The sequence below is a fragment of the Manis javanica genome, chromosome 5 (assembly GCF_040802235.1).
Source record: "Manis javanica isolate MJ-LG chromosome 5, MJ_LKY, whole genome shotgun sequence".
Lineage (NCBI taxonomy): Eukaryota > Metazoa > Chordata > Mammalia > Pholidota > Manidae > Manis > Manis javanica.
Genome location: NC_133160.1, coordinates 14,308,016 through 14,325,095, shown reverse-complemented (window position 1 = coordinate 14,325,095; position 17,080 = coordinate 14,308,016). Strand labels below are relative to the sequence as shown.

The 17,080-nt window shown below is 40.0% G+C and overlaps 1 protein-coding gene across 2 annotated transcripts in view; it reads right to left on the bottom strand.

The window, feature by feature from the left end:
- The window catches only part of SERINC3 (serine incorporator 3), a 29,651-nt gene extending 18,586 nt beyond the window's left edge, over positions 1 to 11,065 (bottom strand). For both annotated transcript variants that reach the window (XM_017677785.3, XM_017677783.3), the window contains exons 1-6: positions 10,895 to 11,065; positions 6,167 to 6,328; positions 5,373 to 5,566; positions 4,149 to 4,228; positions 3,362 to 3,499; positions 245 to 414 (exon numbers count right to left, since the gene is read on the bottom strand). In XM_017677785.3, coding sequence (XP_017533274.3) covers positions 245 to 414; positions 3,362 to 3,499; positions 4,149 to 4,228; positions 5,373 to 5,566; positions 6,167 to 6,328; positions 10,895 to 10,933 — 783 coding nt within the window. In that variant the 5' untranslated portion in view covers positions 10,934 to 11,065. The remainder of the gene's footprint in view (positions 1 to 244; positions 415 to 3,361; positions 3,500 to 4,148; positions 4,229 to 5,372; positions 5,567 to 6,166; positions 6,329 to 10,894) is intronic.
- Between the last annotated feature and the right edge of the window lie 6,015 nt (positions 11,066 to 17,080).

Sequence of the window (17,080 nt, the reverse complement as noted above, 5' to 3'; positions counted from 1 at the left end):
ATAAAGAATTTTGTAAGAGCTAAAAATTCCCAAGTCACCAAAGTTTTTTTTTAATGATAGGGAAATTATTCACATAATTATGATACAAGTACTCAATGGCACATTTTGTAGTTAAAAAATGAGTGGATGAATTAGAGCATACATTCATATAAAAAGATTACCTAGGTTTTACAAGTTTAGCATTAATAAAAAATCTTTCAGGAAAAAAAAAATCTTTCACAGAAGCAGCAGCAAACAGCCATACCTGAATTTTTGGATGGATTGATATAAGAGAAACCACAATGCAAAGGATCAGATTAAAACTGATGAAAAACTTGTTTTCTGTGCAGCCATCTGGTTTGGTGTAGTGTTTGTAGAGCAACGCGACAAAGACAATTGACAGGATATAAGAGATGCTTGTGACAGACAGTAAAGCTAGAAAAAAAGAAACCAATATGAATGCCTATAATTGTAATATACTTTTATAATGAAGACCCACTTTCTTCTCCTCAATATAAAAATAAAGAGGCATTATCTCACTTTTATGGTGGTCAACAATTTACAGTGAGATTACAGAATTCCCAGGGTTGAAGTTTCAGATGTGTTGAGAGTTGGCTCAAGGGTAAATTCCAAAATTCACCAAGCAACTGAGTTCACTTCCTGGGATTACCTAAGTTGATTTCATGGCTTGAAAAACCAGACATTTGATCATTCCAGCTAGAGTAAACTCTAACTACATGCTAAAAAAGGTGCGTTATAAGCTTTTTCTTAGGAATCTATAAGACTCCTGTGCCCTCAAAATGGGCCCCCAGTTCACAGTAAGCTAAATGCCAGGAATGGTGTTAGCAGAAAATGGAAGAGAGAGATGTATCTCATGGCAGTTTTTCTCTGCAGTCACTAGCTACCTAAACCCCGCTTCATATCACAATGACACCACATCATTGTGGGAAAGTGGCTCATTTGATTTTTTCAAATATCTAAAATAATGTTCCTTTCTTTTCACATGCATAACCAACAGTTAGCTGTGTAATTGAAAATTAGAAAACATGAAAATTGTAACAATGTTGAGCTCAATTAACTTATATTTCATTCAAAGCACAAACTTATTTGAGAAAACTAGTTTCTACTTATAATCTAAATGAATTTTGCATGTTTAAAATTAAATGATGTATATGTTACTATAAAATGATAATGTATACAAAGTTACTAGCATAGTTCTTTATGTTTTTCCATGTAAACATAAAAGATTTCTCTATTTTTAGTTGCTCCAAAGTATGGCAAGTCTGAAGTTCATTATTAAATTCTGGTAGAGTATAGTGATCCAAAATGAATTACAGAAAAGAGAAGCAAACAGGCAGAAAATAAATTATTTTTTAGAGAGAAGTAAAGAAGGAGTTTCAGGATTCTCAACCTGCAATGATAAATGGTAAAGACAATTTTTAAAGTATTTTGCTGAAATAGTCATTACAAAGTGACCAAAAATAGGGGAACGGTCAAATAAATTATGGTATACTATGCCATGGGACACCACAGAACTATATAGACTGCAATACCATGCAACTATTAAATGGGTAAGACATACTATATTGACTGAATGGAATAAACTCATTATACAGTAAGTGAAAAGAGCAAGTCACAGAACAATATATAGAATGAACCTATTTACATTTAAATACAAAAACATGGGTATGTGAATACATAAAGGTCCAGTAATAGTGGTTACATCTGGAAAGGAAAGTGGGTTTCAGGTAGGTGGAGATTTGCATGTTTTATCATTTATATATATTTTTTAATTCTTTATAAAGTTCTATCAGTGTTGTTTATGGTGAACATAGTATTTTGGGGGTCTGTTTTTTTCTTTTTTTCATTTAAAAAGCAAGCTAAATAAGATGAAAAGAAAATGAAACAATTTGATAATATATACTAAAAGCATTTACACATCCATATCCATACCCTTTCACTCTTTTACTTCTGCAACTTCTGAGAATTTATTCTAGGAAAATAATCAGAAATTTGCCTAAAGATATATTATTTGGCATTGATTGCTGTACTGTAGCCAAACATTCACAAACTATTCCTAAGTTTTAAAAATAGTCAAACTACTCAAATGTGTAATACATTTAAAATATAAAATACAAAACATCTCACACATATTTTTCAATGATGTTATTTCCTCTCTTTACATAGATGTATATATACACATAGAAAAAAGACTGAAAGGATATAGACTAATATATTAACAGTGAATAATAATTACTGGACACTGGAATTATAAGGGAATTTGTTTTCTTTTTAACTTACTGGCTTTTCGAGTTCTTGACACTGAACATCGTACTCATATAATGGGAGAAGAACAGCAGCAAAGACTTTCAACTATTATTTAAAAAAATGAGTTATGGCTGGGTCATTGACCCTAATTAAGTAGAGGGCTCCAATGTCCCTCCCCCAGTTATGACAGGCTAAAAATTCTATTCTCAACTTAGAAATGTTAATTTCCCTTCTCCCACCAGAAAGCTTTTACCAGGGGCATGGGGTGACACTCTGATTAAGGGAGTAAGGACTGTTTACCTTTACAGGCACACCTCTATTTATTGCACTTTGCTTTACTGATATTTAGCAGATAATTGCATTTTTTACAAATTGAAGGTCTATGGCAACCCTGCACTGAGCAAGTCTACTGGCACCATTTTTCCAACAGCATTTGCTCACTTTGTATCTCTGTGTCACATTTTGGTAATTCTCAATTTATGAAACTTTTCCATTACTATATTTGCTATGGTGATCTGTGATCAGTGATCATGACTCACTGAAAGCTTGACGATTCTTTTTTAGCAATAAATTACTTTTTTATACAATGTTTTCCTAGACATAACGCTACTGCACACTTAATAAATTACAGTACAGTATAAACTTAACTTTTACATGCACTGGGAAACCAAAAAATTCACTTGATTCACTTTATCGCAGTGGTCTGCAACTGAACCACAATATCCCCAAGTTATGCTTTATCTGCCTGAGGTGTATGGGCAGCTGTCCCACATACAGAACCCATCTGAATCCCCTGTCCATGGGAACAAGGAAATCAAAACCAGAACTGTTACTAAAAACAACTGTTTTTCCTTATCTAACCACATCTAGTTACATTACAAATCTCAAAATATATTAACTGGGAGAATCCAATGATTTATATTACCTGGGCTACTCCTGTCCAGTACTGCATACAACTCAGAAATGACTCAACTGGGAAATTACAGTTTTTAAAAAGTCAGCCCTACACTGGGAGTTTATACATTTCAATCAATGGAGATTTTTATTATACACGGTGTTTAATGCAGCATAATGCAGTATGGCTCTCATAGGTGAGTTTAAATCAAATACCTACCAGCATACCAGCACCTCGGGTTTCCTTCTTCCTTTCGATTTACCCATGATTCATTCCAAGAGTGGGCCAAGTCTACCAACAGCACCAGCTGGATGAGGATGAAGAAGAAGGCCCCTCCCATACCAATAAAAAAGCAAGCTATAAACCAAAAGAACAAAGTTATTCTTTACCACAGAAGTAACATTTCAGAAAGTTAGTCCAACATTCTAAAAAGATTTCAATTCAAGTAACAGAGAGGTGAGTTGGTGAAGACATACTCTGTCTCCAGCAGTACACCAAGATTGTTCCAATTCTAAACAGTGTTCAGTTGGGTTTCAGACCTTTTAAAACTTGTTCTAGCCTGTGCCAAGGGGAGCCTAAGATCTGACATCCCAATGGTACTACAAGCCCTTTCCCTTTATGGGGGGGAAAACACACAGTGGAAATCCACAGATATCACTTGATGCAACGGCAAGTAAGCAGGTTACGAAAGGGAGAGTAGAGCACATGAATTACAAGTCCTTATGTTGGCCAAATCTCCAATTAACTTTGTATTACCATGTGAGAAAGTGTATTAAAAAATTGGCAAACAATTAACATATGGCTCTAGAACAGCTGCGAAGTGGGCTGAATGCCTTCTGGCTTCAGTCAATCAATTAGTATCTAAGTATTAGTACCAAGTCATATAATTGGATTCCACCTCATTTAATGGCTAGTTCTACAAAATCAGTAATTAAAAATGCAGCTTTATCTCAATCATTTATAGACTTTTATATATTATACTTAGCCAGCCATTAGTGAGCCATACCTGTGGTAAAAGGGCCCCCAGGGATGTAGAAAGATCCAACCATGATACCAACAATGGCGGCAATTTTGAAGAACCAAAACCTAAATAAAATATAAAGGTGCATTTGTGAAATGTAAATTTTCACCCTTACACTGAGGAAAAAACAAACTTCTGAAATGTAAAAGTAAAGGCTTAGTAGCATTTCCAACACAACTGTCTGGGCTTATTTCTTCATTTGACATGAAGCCACCTTATTCAGTATTTCATACAATTGAAGGACAAACATAAGCACAGAGAATAAATCATTCACATTCATGATAAGAAACATGTAACTTAAGAATTTCCCTACTTTAGTACTTAAAGATAGGATTTTATTTTTTCTAGAATTCTGGACAGTCCTGAACTATTAGCTAAATATAGAGCAATTAACTATTAGATCTGCTAAAGAGTTATCACCTAATCCTTCTTTTACAAGATAGGATATAAGTGCCTTGCCCACCATCACACAGTTCACCACTGGCAAAGCTAGGACCAAACCTGGTTTTCAGTCTCCAATCTTTAAAGATATCTTGATTGGCAGAGTGGAAAGAATAAGGCTTTGCAACTGGCCTGACCTGAGTTTCAAACCTAGCTCCAAAGTTCACTGACTGAAAAATCTCAGGCAATTTTTTTTTATTTCACCTCGCTGAAATTCAATTACTGTATTTGTAAAAATGGGACTATAATACATAGAAAATTTACAAAACGTTCAGTCTTCAAATGAGAATTATTATGTAAAAGGAGATCCTTGGGTCAAGAATGGGAAACAACAGAATATGTAAATAAGTGGCCCAAATATATTCAGTGCTTATCTCTCTGTATACTTTAAAAATATATCAGGTACATCTTTGTCTTTTATCAATAGAAAGAATAAAAAATGTGTATGGTTCTGTGTAGTGCCTAGTATATAGTACTTCAACTGTTTCATAGGAGTTTAGTTAAAAAAAACCTAGGAACTTGAGCAAAGATATTAAAAAAGACAAGACTCTCCTCATTCCCTCCACACCCCCCATGCCACAGGGCTCCGACTGAAAATGACACTGAAATAACTTAACATGGGTAAAAGGTCAGAAATACAACTGGGTCATTCACTGACTCACATATTCTACTGCTTCCATCAGAATGGCAATATTAACTGCTGAAGGGGAGGTGCCATACCATAATATAACAACATAAATAGAATATAACAAAGTAGGTCTCACGTACCCATTGTGCACTGCTGCTCTGGGATCTTTACTCGTTTTTACTTTTACCATGAGTAGAGAGAAGACAAAGAAAAAGATGGCCAAGGCAAAGTTGATCCGATAGACAGCTTTAAAACCAACCAGCACATTGCAATCTTTATCCACCTTTAGATCAGTCACCTTGATTTTAAATCCCCCTTCACAGAATCCAGGAATCTGGAAAAAGCAATTTCAATGCTATAGCAATATCCACATTTAAACGGAGAAAATTCTATACCACAGGAAAGACCAGATTTATAAAACTGACTATTTCAACCACTCAAGACTAGCCTGTGGGTTTCTTCTCTTCGCCTACCAATTCACTTATAATCTTGTCACCAAATAGTATAAACCACCTGCATTTTGAAAACAAAAGTGAGGTGCTCTCTTCTGCTGATGAGGCTATCTCCCATCTCCCCATAAATTCTCATGGTACAACTCACTCCTTCCAAAGGGGACAGGCTAGTCTAGTTAAAAGCTTAAATGGTAAACCTACATGGAAAGATAACATTTTAGGGCTACTCTTTTAGTGTCCTTCTCTCTGGTGTTAGACTAGAGCCTGAGGATACTGCCCATGACTCCCTTTATTTCTAGAAAAGGACTAATACCCTCATATTCTGTGTTCTGACTATACCCAAATGTAATTTAAGAAAACCCAGCAATTACAATGAACCTGGCAGTGAAGAAATAAGAACATTAATTTCAACCAAAATTTTGCAAAATATAAAAAATAATAAAAATAATCAGTACATTCAGGCTACTGTTACTTCTACTTACCTTCTTCAGCGGAGTTTCCGTCCATTCCCCCAGCATGATACAGGATACAACAGTGCCCAGGAGGAGAATGAAAGCATAGATGAGGCGAGTCACGCTGGAATTCTTACTGTTGGGACAGCAACTACACAGCAAACACGAGGCACCACTGCAGAGGCATGGAACCTGCAATAAGCATACCGCACCCATTGGAGACCTCCGTCAGTGGACTCCTTCAGGACAAAGGGTCACCGAATAGAAGAGGAGGCAAACCAGGCTTTGACAGTTATAACGGAGAGAATATGGCTAAGAGGAAGTGGTAAAAGCATGGGCTCTGGAGTCAATATTATGTCTGTCACTTCATTTCAGTAAGTTCATATCTAAGCTGGTTTCTCCATCTGTAAAACAGACTCAATAAAAGAATCTTTGTCCCTCGGACACTGTTGGATAAAATGAGTAACTCAACACAGTGCCTAAAACATCGTAAGAGCCCAATAAATGTTATATTCAAATGCACACCTTATTTTATTTAAAAAAAATCTTAACATTGAGAATTAATTCCACTTGCTAGTTACTGAGACTCTTTGTTACCAAATCTGATATTACAGCATAAAGCAAACATTACATGGAAACCCTTATAAATAATGGTAGCAAGAGCCATTTAGCTCCATTCAAGAGTAACCTGGAGATTCCTCAAAAAGTTAAACATAGAATTACCATATGACCCAGCAAGTCCACTTCTAAACATACACCCCAAGAACTGAAACCGGTATTCAAATAAAAGTCGTACATGAATGTCCAAAGCACTATTTGCCAAAAGGGAGAAACAAACCACACATCCACCAAATGATGAATGAATAGGTAAAATGTGGTGCATTCACACAATGTAATATTACTAAGCCATAAAAATGAAGGAAGTATGGATACCTGGCACATGAGTGAACCTAGGAAGGTCATGCTAAGTGAAAGAAGCCAGACACAAAAGCTCACATATTGTATGATTTCATTTACGTGAAACATTCAGAATAGGTAAATGCACAGAAAGCAGATTAGTGGTTCCAGAGTTCTGAGGAAGAAGGGAGTGACTGCTTAATGGTTATCAGGTTTCCCTTTGGGGCGATGAAAATGTTCTGGAACTAAACAAATGTGATGACAGCATAACACTGTGAATGCGTTAAATGTCACTGAATTATTACACACATTAAAATAGTTAATTTAGTTATGTGAATTTTGCCTCAATTAAAAGAAATAAAAGAACCTGGATACAGGGTCAGCTAAAATCTAATGAGCATTCTGGATGAAAGGGCATAATCTGAGTCATTCTTATATATGCTTTACTAGAAACCACTTGAATTGCTCTGACAGACTGGCATTATCAAGTCACATTACAAGGATAGGCTAATTCAGAATCATCAGCAGAAGCTGGTACAACCCAGGGATTCTGATCTGAAAGCACAGTCCCAGTATGAATCTTTACTTTTTTCAATGGTACTTTCTGTGGACAATGCCATGGTTTTGTGTGATTTGGAGCAAGCTGCTAAGTTACTTAAAAAGCCTACTTTTCTCATCTGTAAAAATGGGCGTAACACCTACACAAACAGAGTGACTATGTGAAGAACAAGACAGTGTCAGGAATATAGTACCCAGCATATTACCTAACATAGTAGGGGCTCAGTCTGTCATGGTAGTCACTAATATTTGGAGAAGTCTGTACCTGGCTGCAGACAGAAGTAGAGGTTTTCCAGCCAGAATCAATGACACTGATTGCTTCAGGTTTATTTTGTCTGCACTCTCACACTCGTGACTCCTTTTAGCTAATATATTTTTCTGGCCTACTAAATACTGTTTGTTATGGGTTGAATTGAATTGTGTCCCCCTCCAAATCCATATGTTGAGGTGTTAATCCCCAGTGTCTCAGAATGTGATCTTATTTGGGATTGGGGTCACTGCAGATAGAATTGGCTAAAACGATGTAATAATGGAGAAGAGTGGGCACTGGTGTCATAAAAAGGAGAAATTTGGACACAGACATGCAATACAAAAAGAACACTAAGTGAAGACTGAAGGCAGAGATCTACAAGGCAAGGAACACCAGACTTGTAGCAAAACACCAGGGGCTAAGGAAGTGGCATGGGGGGAACAGATCCTCCCTCAACACCCTCAGAAGGAACCAATCCTGCTGACACCTTAATCATGGACTTCAAGCCTACAAACTGTGAAACAATACATTCTGTTGTTTAAACCCCCCAGTTTGTGGTGTTTTATTATCCACCCCTAGCAAACCAATACACCTACTTAACTTATTTATAACTGTCATGAGAATTTAAGTACCTTGAGGGGGGACCAGCTAGTATTACCTCTTGCACCTTTGCACAGTAGGTACTCAATCGGTGGAAAAAACCAAACCTGTCCTACTATATGTGATCCCATTTCCCTCTCTCTCTAAATGACAATTCTATCCTGCTGCTCACGTCAAAAGCTGGAGTCATCCTTGATGCCTTCTCTTTTTCCAAAACCCTTATTCCATCTGTCAGCACATTGTTCCACCCTCAACATACATCTAGATCTGACCACTTTGATAGCATCTTTAGCTGTCATGTTGGTCCAAGCCACTACCATCACCTCTCACTGGGATCAAATTCAGTGGCTCCTGTCTCACTGCTGGAGCAATCCATTTGGAACCCAGAATTGATACCAAGATTATTTTAATAAAATGAAGATATCTGAGATTCAACAAAAGCAGGAAAATAAACCTTGGGGCTTTCCTCTTCTGACTGAAGGCAGCAACATCTGGGAAATGAGGCTGCCATTAACTCTCTCTCAAGGGGGTTTTATGGCCATGAAGAAAACAAAAAGGTGCCTGCACCTACATATACAAGGGTTATCACAAACTCTTATATCATATTTGTTCTAAAAATTCATTTGTCTTTCCTAAAGAAACAGATTTGTTCTTGCCACAGAAGCCCTGCTCTCTCCTTCCTTTCCGAAACCCTAGGAAGGACTATAAACCCTGTATTCTAACCACTCCTTGGAGTTATTCATCACTGAGCATTCCTTCATGTATGTGTGTTGCACCTACACATTAAACTGTTTTCTTTTGCTAATCTGTCTTTTCTCAGTTTAATTCACAGGCCCCCCAACCATTAACCCCTCAGAGGGTGGAAGAAAAGCTTATTCTCTCCCTACCCTGCTTTACCCTTTCTTTCCTACCATCTATTTTCCACACAGCACCTTTCTTAAAACACAGGTCAGACCATATCATTACTCTTTTCTGTGTTGGATCCCAACATCACTGAAGAGTGAAAGCCAAAGAGTAAAAATCCTTAAATTGGCCTACAAAATGGTACAGTGGCTATTTACATGATTTGGCTCTTTTCTACCTTTCTGACTTCATTTGCTATTAGTCTTCCTCTCATGCATTCCATCCTCTGGCACACTAATTCCTTGCTGTTTCTACTGAACAAAAGGTATTAAAAATATATAAAAGCAATTTATAGGTATAAATGTTCTACTGGCAGCAAGTCTTAGCTTTACATCAAAGCCAAAATATGTTTCAGGTTATTAGAAGACAGACATCTTTTGTTTCAAATTACAAATTTACTCCTTAATTAGTGACCTCCTTAACTATACTTTTCCTAAATCTATTTTAAATAGTTGTGTTTGACCCATTAGTGGGTTGTCAAAATCAATTGACCAAGATTATTTTTTAACATGATAGAAAAATTGTACAGCATGGTAATGGTAAGAATTATTTCAGGAAACATGTCTTAAGGGATGTATTAAGTCATCTATGTAAAATTTATTTCCTACTTTGGATAAAAGTAAAAAAATTTGGAAAGCCACTGCTCTCCAAGAACTTGTAAATGACAAAACACCCTTGACTTGAGCTCAACAACCTTAAAGGATGGAAAATACACTCTGTCCTTAAGAAATGGTAGTGTAATGAGCTGAGACTGAGTCCCTGGTCAATTAAGTCAGTTGGGGAATTAAGATAACAAAATATTTCAAGGAATCTTCCAAGTATATTAGGGAACTCAGCACAGTCTCTCACAGATCTTAAAATTACCTTTTAAAATAACAGCGTTTACAATCTACAAAGTGATTCAACCTATTTATTCATTTTATCCTCACGACGGCTCTCGAGGCAAGGAATCAGGGGGTGATTATCCTTATTTCACGGGAAGAGATAAATGTCTTGTACAAGGTCTAAAATGTTCTGGACATTTTGAATAGTAAACCACAAGGCCTTTCTCTTGCATCAGAGCTGCAGATAGGCCTCAGCTAAAATCCCAGCTCCGCCACGTACTCTGTAACACTGGCATATCCCATGCTATGGGATAAGAATACTATTTAAGCCCCCAGAAATTAAATGACGCCACTGTTAAGAAGGTTCTTCGAAAGGAACCAGGGCCCCCCCCCCCCCCCCCCCAGGAAGTCGAGGGACCCCGCGGCCGGAAGGCTCGCGGAGGCGGGGCTATCGAAATTGTAAACAATGAAGGCCTGGCCCCTGGCCCCCTCCGTTCTTCCACAAACCCGGAAGGCGAGCCGCCAGATCCCGACCGGGACGGTGGGGGGCGCGCAGGGCACCGCGGATTTTGGCCCCGGGCTCCGTGATCCCCTCTACAGCCCAGGCCCGGTGCCCCTGACCTCCTGGATTCCGGGGCCAAGGCCCCTCGGGGTCTGGGCTTGAGGCACCCTATCGCGCTCCCCAAAACGACAGGCCTGAAATCAGACACCAGCTCCCGAACTCACCCAGCTAGCGAGGGAGAAGGCGCCCAGCACAGCCCCCATGGTGACGCTGGTGAGGGAGGCGGCCGACAGTGCAGGTTCTAGTTTGGTGGTAACTGCCACTTGCGGTGTCTCCTCAGAAACGCGGCGGTTCCTCGGGCCGAAAACGCGATACTTGCGTCATTGCGCCGCCCCGCCCATTGCTCCCGGCGCAGCTGCGAGAGGGCACCTGTCATTGGCAGAAGAAGAAGAAGGAGCTCAATCAGAGGCCGCGGAAGGAGGAGGCGGAGCTAAACCGGCCTCAGGCGAATGGAAAAGGCGGGGCTAAATCATCTGCGAACAGAGGAAGGAGGTGTAGCTAAACCCGTTGGGGCAGAAGAGGAAGGTGGGGCTAAGCCTGCCTGGGGCTCCAGGAGCTGTGGAAACTTAATTCCTTCCCCTCGTTCGTATTCGTTAGGAGCCCATTTTATGACTAGATGAGGTGAGCGGGCCAGGAAGTATGGATCCACAGAGCGGTGGAATAAGGAACTTAACACCCTTAACGTCGTATGAATCACACGGTTTATTTTGCACTTCCCTTCCACCCAACACTCAAAAGAGGGACTCACACATCACGGATCAGTACATCTCACACCGGTCACGGCGGGTGGTTGGGAACCGGGCTATCCCAATCTGCCTCTTCCTCCAGGGGTGTCGAGCGAGCTCCACCTTAGGGAAGGCGATGCAACGGAGACAGGTTCAGTGGAGCGAGGAATCCGTGATGGAGCAGGGGCACGGGCTGATGGGCAGGAGCAAGCCTCGGAGCACACGTCCGTCGTCTGGTGTCAGGGACCTCTGGAACAAGCTTGCCACGGGCATCGTGTCCAGTCCTGTATATAGTCCAGTCCATCTATCGGGGGGGTCAGAGATAAGGGGAGAGTCCACATATGGCGTTATCTGGTTCGGGCGTTCACCGGCCCGCCTTTTAAGGTGGGCTATGTTTAGAGGCAGTCAGCGCGAAAGCAGGCAAACCTGACATAAGCAACTCCGTAGTGGATGTTCACATCACAAGCTCAGGGGTACAGAAGTGTCCAAGAATTTATGGCCAAGTTAAGAAGAGACTGACAAGGAACATTACATCGTCATAAGTGTTATGAAGTTGTGTGAGGGAGTCTTTCAACAAAAGGTTAATGCCTACCATGTAAGAGAAAAGTCAGTTGTGGGGTAGGGCTGTCCTGGAAGGCTTTTCTGCGGAATTTATAGTTATTCTGAGAACTGAAAGATGAGTCCACGTTAATAAGGGAAAGATGAGTATCGTTTCCTAAAATATGGAAACCATTTGGGATACATCTTAGTGTGTTGAACATGACACTAGGTTACATGAAGGGCAGAGAAATCCTGTCCAAACCAAAGAGAAAGTTGGAGACTATAAAGTATCTACCTAACATACTTATTTCCCTTTTTAACAGAGTGAAGGCTTCATTTCCCAAATCTCTCCAAAAGGTAACATATGTGGTAAAATAACACTGCTTTGTTCTAGGGTTTGTGTGCATGCATGTTTGCAGAAATTGTTCCATTTCTACCAAGCAATGCTGGATTTCCATTTAAGCAGTGATGTAAATTTTCCTTTGTCAATTTGTCAAGAGGCCATTTAAAGAAAAAAATTTGAAAAATTATTTACTTATATATATAACAGTACAGGTGGTATGCACATGGAAAATAATGATGACAATGATATACAAATAACTAATGTAGGAGAACATTTACCTGGGAATATAAGTACCTGTAGAGTTTGTAAGCCTAGAATATTTGATTGGAAAAAGCTGTAGAAGTATCTTTGAGTATCTTCTTTTACAGAAATGGAAAAGGGCTCAAAGGGAAAAGGTTTGCCCAAGGCCACAGAAGGGGTTGATGGCAGAGAAGAATCACTCAGACTTTCTTAATCCTATCTCAGCCCTTCTCTGATCCCTTCTCCCCTCAATATCTGCCCAACTTGGGCACATTGAACCTTCTAGGTAGTCTATAAAATCCTTACTTCTTCCTGTCTGGGTATTCTTGGACTGCGCTGAGGAAGGTAAGACTGTGATAAAGTCTATGATCAAATCCCACCAGGAACATACTTGTAGTCAAAAAGAAGTAGATTTATTTGGCTTGTTCAGCAAGGAAGAACACACACCAGTGAAGCTGTGAGGTATCTTGGGAAGAGGGAATTGGGGAGAGCTTATTTTAGAGTTTGTGTTTGTGCTGGGTAACTCTTAGGAGGGTGTAAAGAGGTGGGGAACATTTTTGAATTGGACACAATCAAGAAGCAGGGGCAAGTCGATGATTAGGTATCTTTGTAATTTGTATCCAGGCGGTAGGAAGATTAAAGTAGGGCCAGAGCTGTCATTGGTAAAGAAGCAGAAACCAGTCATGTTAGTCAGAAGAGGAGGATGTTGTGATATTTGTGTTTCCAGAGTAGCCTTGTCTGATATTTGTTTATATTCTATGAACACTGTTTATGGTCAGTGAGGAACACTGGGTCTAGCTGGCAGCTGAGTTTTTCATTTTTTCTCCTGGAGGCAATCAGTCCTCCCAAATGTGTGATCCTGCCCATCTCACAGTGTTTCTGACCCTAAGTGGTTGAGTGTGCCTCCGCTAGGTGGTATAGATGGGAAAAGCAGATCTTTTGGATCTTCTACTCCCATTTCACACCTCACGCAGGTATCTCTCAGCAATCTTTTGCTGTGGTGAAGAGTCAGTGAGCTCTCACTGCCACCCAAGGCAGTCCCTTATGTATTTACCTGATGGCAAAACAGAGTTGTTTTGTCCTTTACCCTCTTAGGTTCAGAGATTGGGCTGACTAGGCCTAGAGGCTTTTTTACCTGTCTGACAAAGAATGATAAATTTTAAATTTGCAGAGAAGTGGTAAGACAGTGGGAAGGAGTTCAGGCTTTTATCAAGGTAGATGGTGGGAAGGTAAATATGGGAGAAGCTAATGGAAGATAAGGATTGGTTTAGTAAGATTTGTATTCAGATTCCTCTCACTGATAAAGGCCCAGAATTGTCTCTTGTGGTTAACTTCTGCCCTTCCTGGATAAGAGAAGGGAACACCTTCCCAAAGGGAAATTTATAAGGGAAGAGCAGAGCTTTTTATATTTACTTCTCATTTGCCTTTGGCTTGAAATAATCTTTATGCCAAAATGGCATATTTTGGGGTGGCATATTCTGATCCCCTGAACTCCTATATATTGTTTGGAAAGATAATACGGGAACTTGGTTGTAAAAAATACTGCATAAAAGAACATAGGTGCAAATGTATTACTTTACCCACCCTCCATCTCCGAACTCTTTCAAGTTCATATATGCATATGCCAGCACTGTATGTTATCTACCACTCCTTTTTTACACGTGATAGCATTCCAACCATATGGTGTTGCACATTGCTTTTTTCACTTAACTTATTCACTCATTCAATAAATATTTACCAAGCTCTTACTATGTGCCAGGCACTGTTCCCAGAGATGAAAAAACAAAAATACCTGCTCTTGAAAGAACTTATTTCCTGTAGTGAAAAGAGACAAGCAACAAATAAATATAAAATGTCAGATACTGACAAAGCTGTTAAGAAAAATAATAAAATATAAGAAAAGGGAGAGAAGAATACCGAGTTCGTGGGGTCTACCATTTTACACAGAGTAGTAGAAGCAAGTGTTTTTGAAGACCTGATATTTGAGCAGAGATTCAAAGGAAGTGAGGAAGCAAGCCACAGGGATATCTGGAGAAAAAGTGGTTCCAGCATGGAACAGCAAAAGCAAAGGCCCTGAGACAGAAACATGCTTGACTCAAAAACTGTAAGGTCAGTGTGTCTGGAGCATGGACAAGAGTGAAAATGGTAAGAGATGAGGTTGAACATGATAACAGATTTTATTCTAAATGTGATGGGAATGTTAGGCAGCAAAAAGATAGACTTGAGTAGCTGGAAGATGGGAAGATAAGGTTAAAAAAAAAGATGCCAAGGTAAGGTTCAAAGACAAAGCCACTCAAACTCTGCCCAGGTAATGGGTCCCATGTGAAAACAACAAAGGCTTTGCAGGGAGGTAACTTTCTTCCCAACCAGATCCTAAGAACAGGCCAAATCACACCTCATTGTGTTAGGCAGAAAAACAGATACAAGCGGGTGGAGGGAGAATAAGGTCAGTAAAGCCCATTCAAAGGGACTCAAAGGGTTAACCAGATAAAACTAGAGAGCTAGAAAAGACTCACCGAGTTAATGAGTTAATCAGTTGAGGCTCTAAAAGCCAGAAGCAACTTGGAATGTTGCTGTATTTCCCCCATATCCCCCAGATAAAAGTATCTGAGCGCAGCCCATGTCTTCATTGCATCAATTGGATCATACCATTGTAAAATTTACTTTAGCCTGCTAAAAGGCCCAGCTTTTTCTTTAACTTATATGCTGTTTTTTCCTCTTCTTGCTGCCCCTTAATCAAGTAACTATAACCAGTGCAGGAGACAGACCTTGGAAGTGTAAATAAACCTATGTGGATAAAGAATGTCAGGATCCAGACCAACATAGTCATCTAAATAACCCTATTCTTGAGGCAAAACTCCAAAGGAATTATAAATCACCTCTGTACATCATGCCTTATGCTGACTCCTACCTGAAAAGCCCTATAAAACCCCAGACGCTGAACCCGTAGGGGTGCCTCTTCTCTGAGGTTGCCCACACTCCTCTTTCTTCCAGTATGCATCTTTTTGCCTTAAATAAACTTCTCACTGCTCAACTTACGTTTTGTCTCGGCGCTCTTCCAGTGGTAAGTGGCCTTGTTACTTTGCTGTTTCATTCTCTTCCAGACTTAAGCTCGAGTCTTCACTCTGTCTCTGTCCTTTTTCAGGGAAGTAGGGAGGGGCTGCTGAGAGCTCTGATTTGGGCTTGCAAATTCCTGTTGCCTAGGTGAACAGCAGCTGTATTATCTTGCTCTTTAGTAGCCTACCTGAAAGTCTCCTTTCTTTGCCTCTGGGAAGTTTTCAGAACATAATCTCCATCCAGTGCACTGAGGCTACCCTAAATCCTGGGGTGATAGGGACTCAGTTCCCACACCGTGCAGATCCAAGTGGACACTGGATGCCAGGTGGCACTGGCTTTAGGAATTGGCACAGGAGGTGCCCCATGCCTAGCCGTGGTTCAATGAACTTCCCTTATCCCTCTGTTCTTCCTCTCTGCTGCCTGCAAGGCAGCTGCCATTCCCTGCTACTCTCGTTTAAAGAATCTCCTCCTCACCTCGCACTCTGACTTCTTGTGTCTCTGAACCGAATTCCTCCCCAACAATCATAGGAAAGGACATGCTCACTGAGAGATGGCTAAATAGACGTGTAAATCAAATAACCCCATGTTGTCAGTCAAAGACGCGCCTCCCAGTCAGAATGCAATATAAAGGCCTCCCGTATAAAAATTCAGGGCCTTTGTCTACCTTGACTCTGGCTCGCTCTTCCCTTGGAGGGTATTAAAATAAAACTTTCTCTCTGCTTCGCTGTTGTGTCTCTGACTTTTCAGTTCTTTGTTGCAGTGGAGACAAGAACCTAGGAGAACAAACTCAAACCGTTAACAGGAAGGCTGTTGAAGGTTTTGAGCCGAACAAGGACATGATCATGGTTACATTTTTAAGATGACATTTTGGCTGCAGGGTGGAGAATAGACTGGGGCAGAGTTGGGTTAAAGTTGGAAAGAGTAGAAGCAAAGACTGGACTAGTTAGGAGACTGCTTGAAGGCAGGTCTATATCTAAGCTGTATTTACACCTTGGTCTCTCTTAATTCTTGCTATAATAATCCATTTTACGGATGTACCATAATTTATTTACTCACTCACTAACGGACATTTAGACTGGTTTCAACCATTCTGCTTTTACTAATAATGCAGCTATGAATATCCCTTTTGCTCATGTTCTAGAGTATCTGCAGGATTACTCAAGGAGTATAATTGCTGGTCACAATCTTTTCCCATACTGAAATTAAATCTGGTGATCTACTTCTCATCTCGAGCTCAAAGAACCAAATTTATTCATTATTTGCCACACCACCCTTTATGATATTAAACAAAGAGGCATCTACCGCCTCTCCCACATTAGTTTCCTAGTTTTTAAACATTCCCAGTCTGGCAAGTTTCTGCCCGTCGTCCAGTCCTCTCCCCACCGGTCCCCATCTCAGGTTGCCGAGAGGTAAACTGAGGCACCGCCAGGATCTTTACCCCGCGC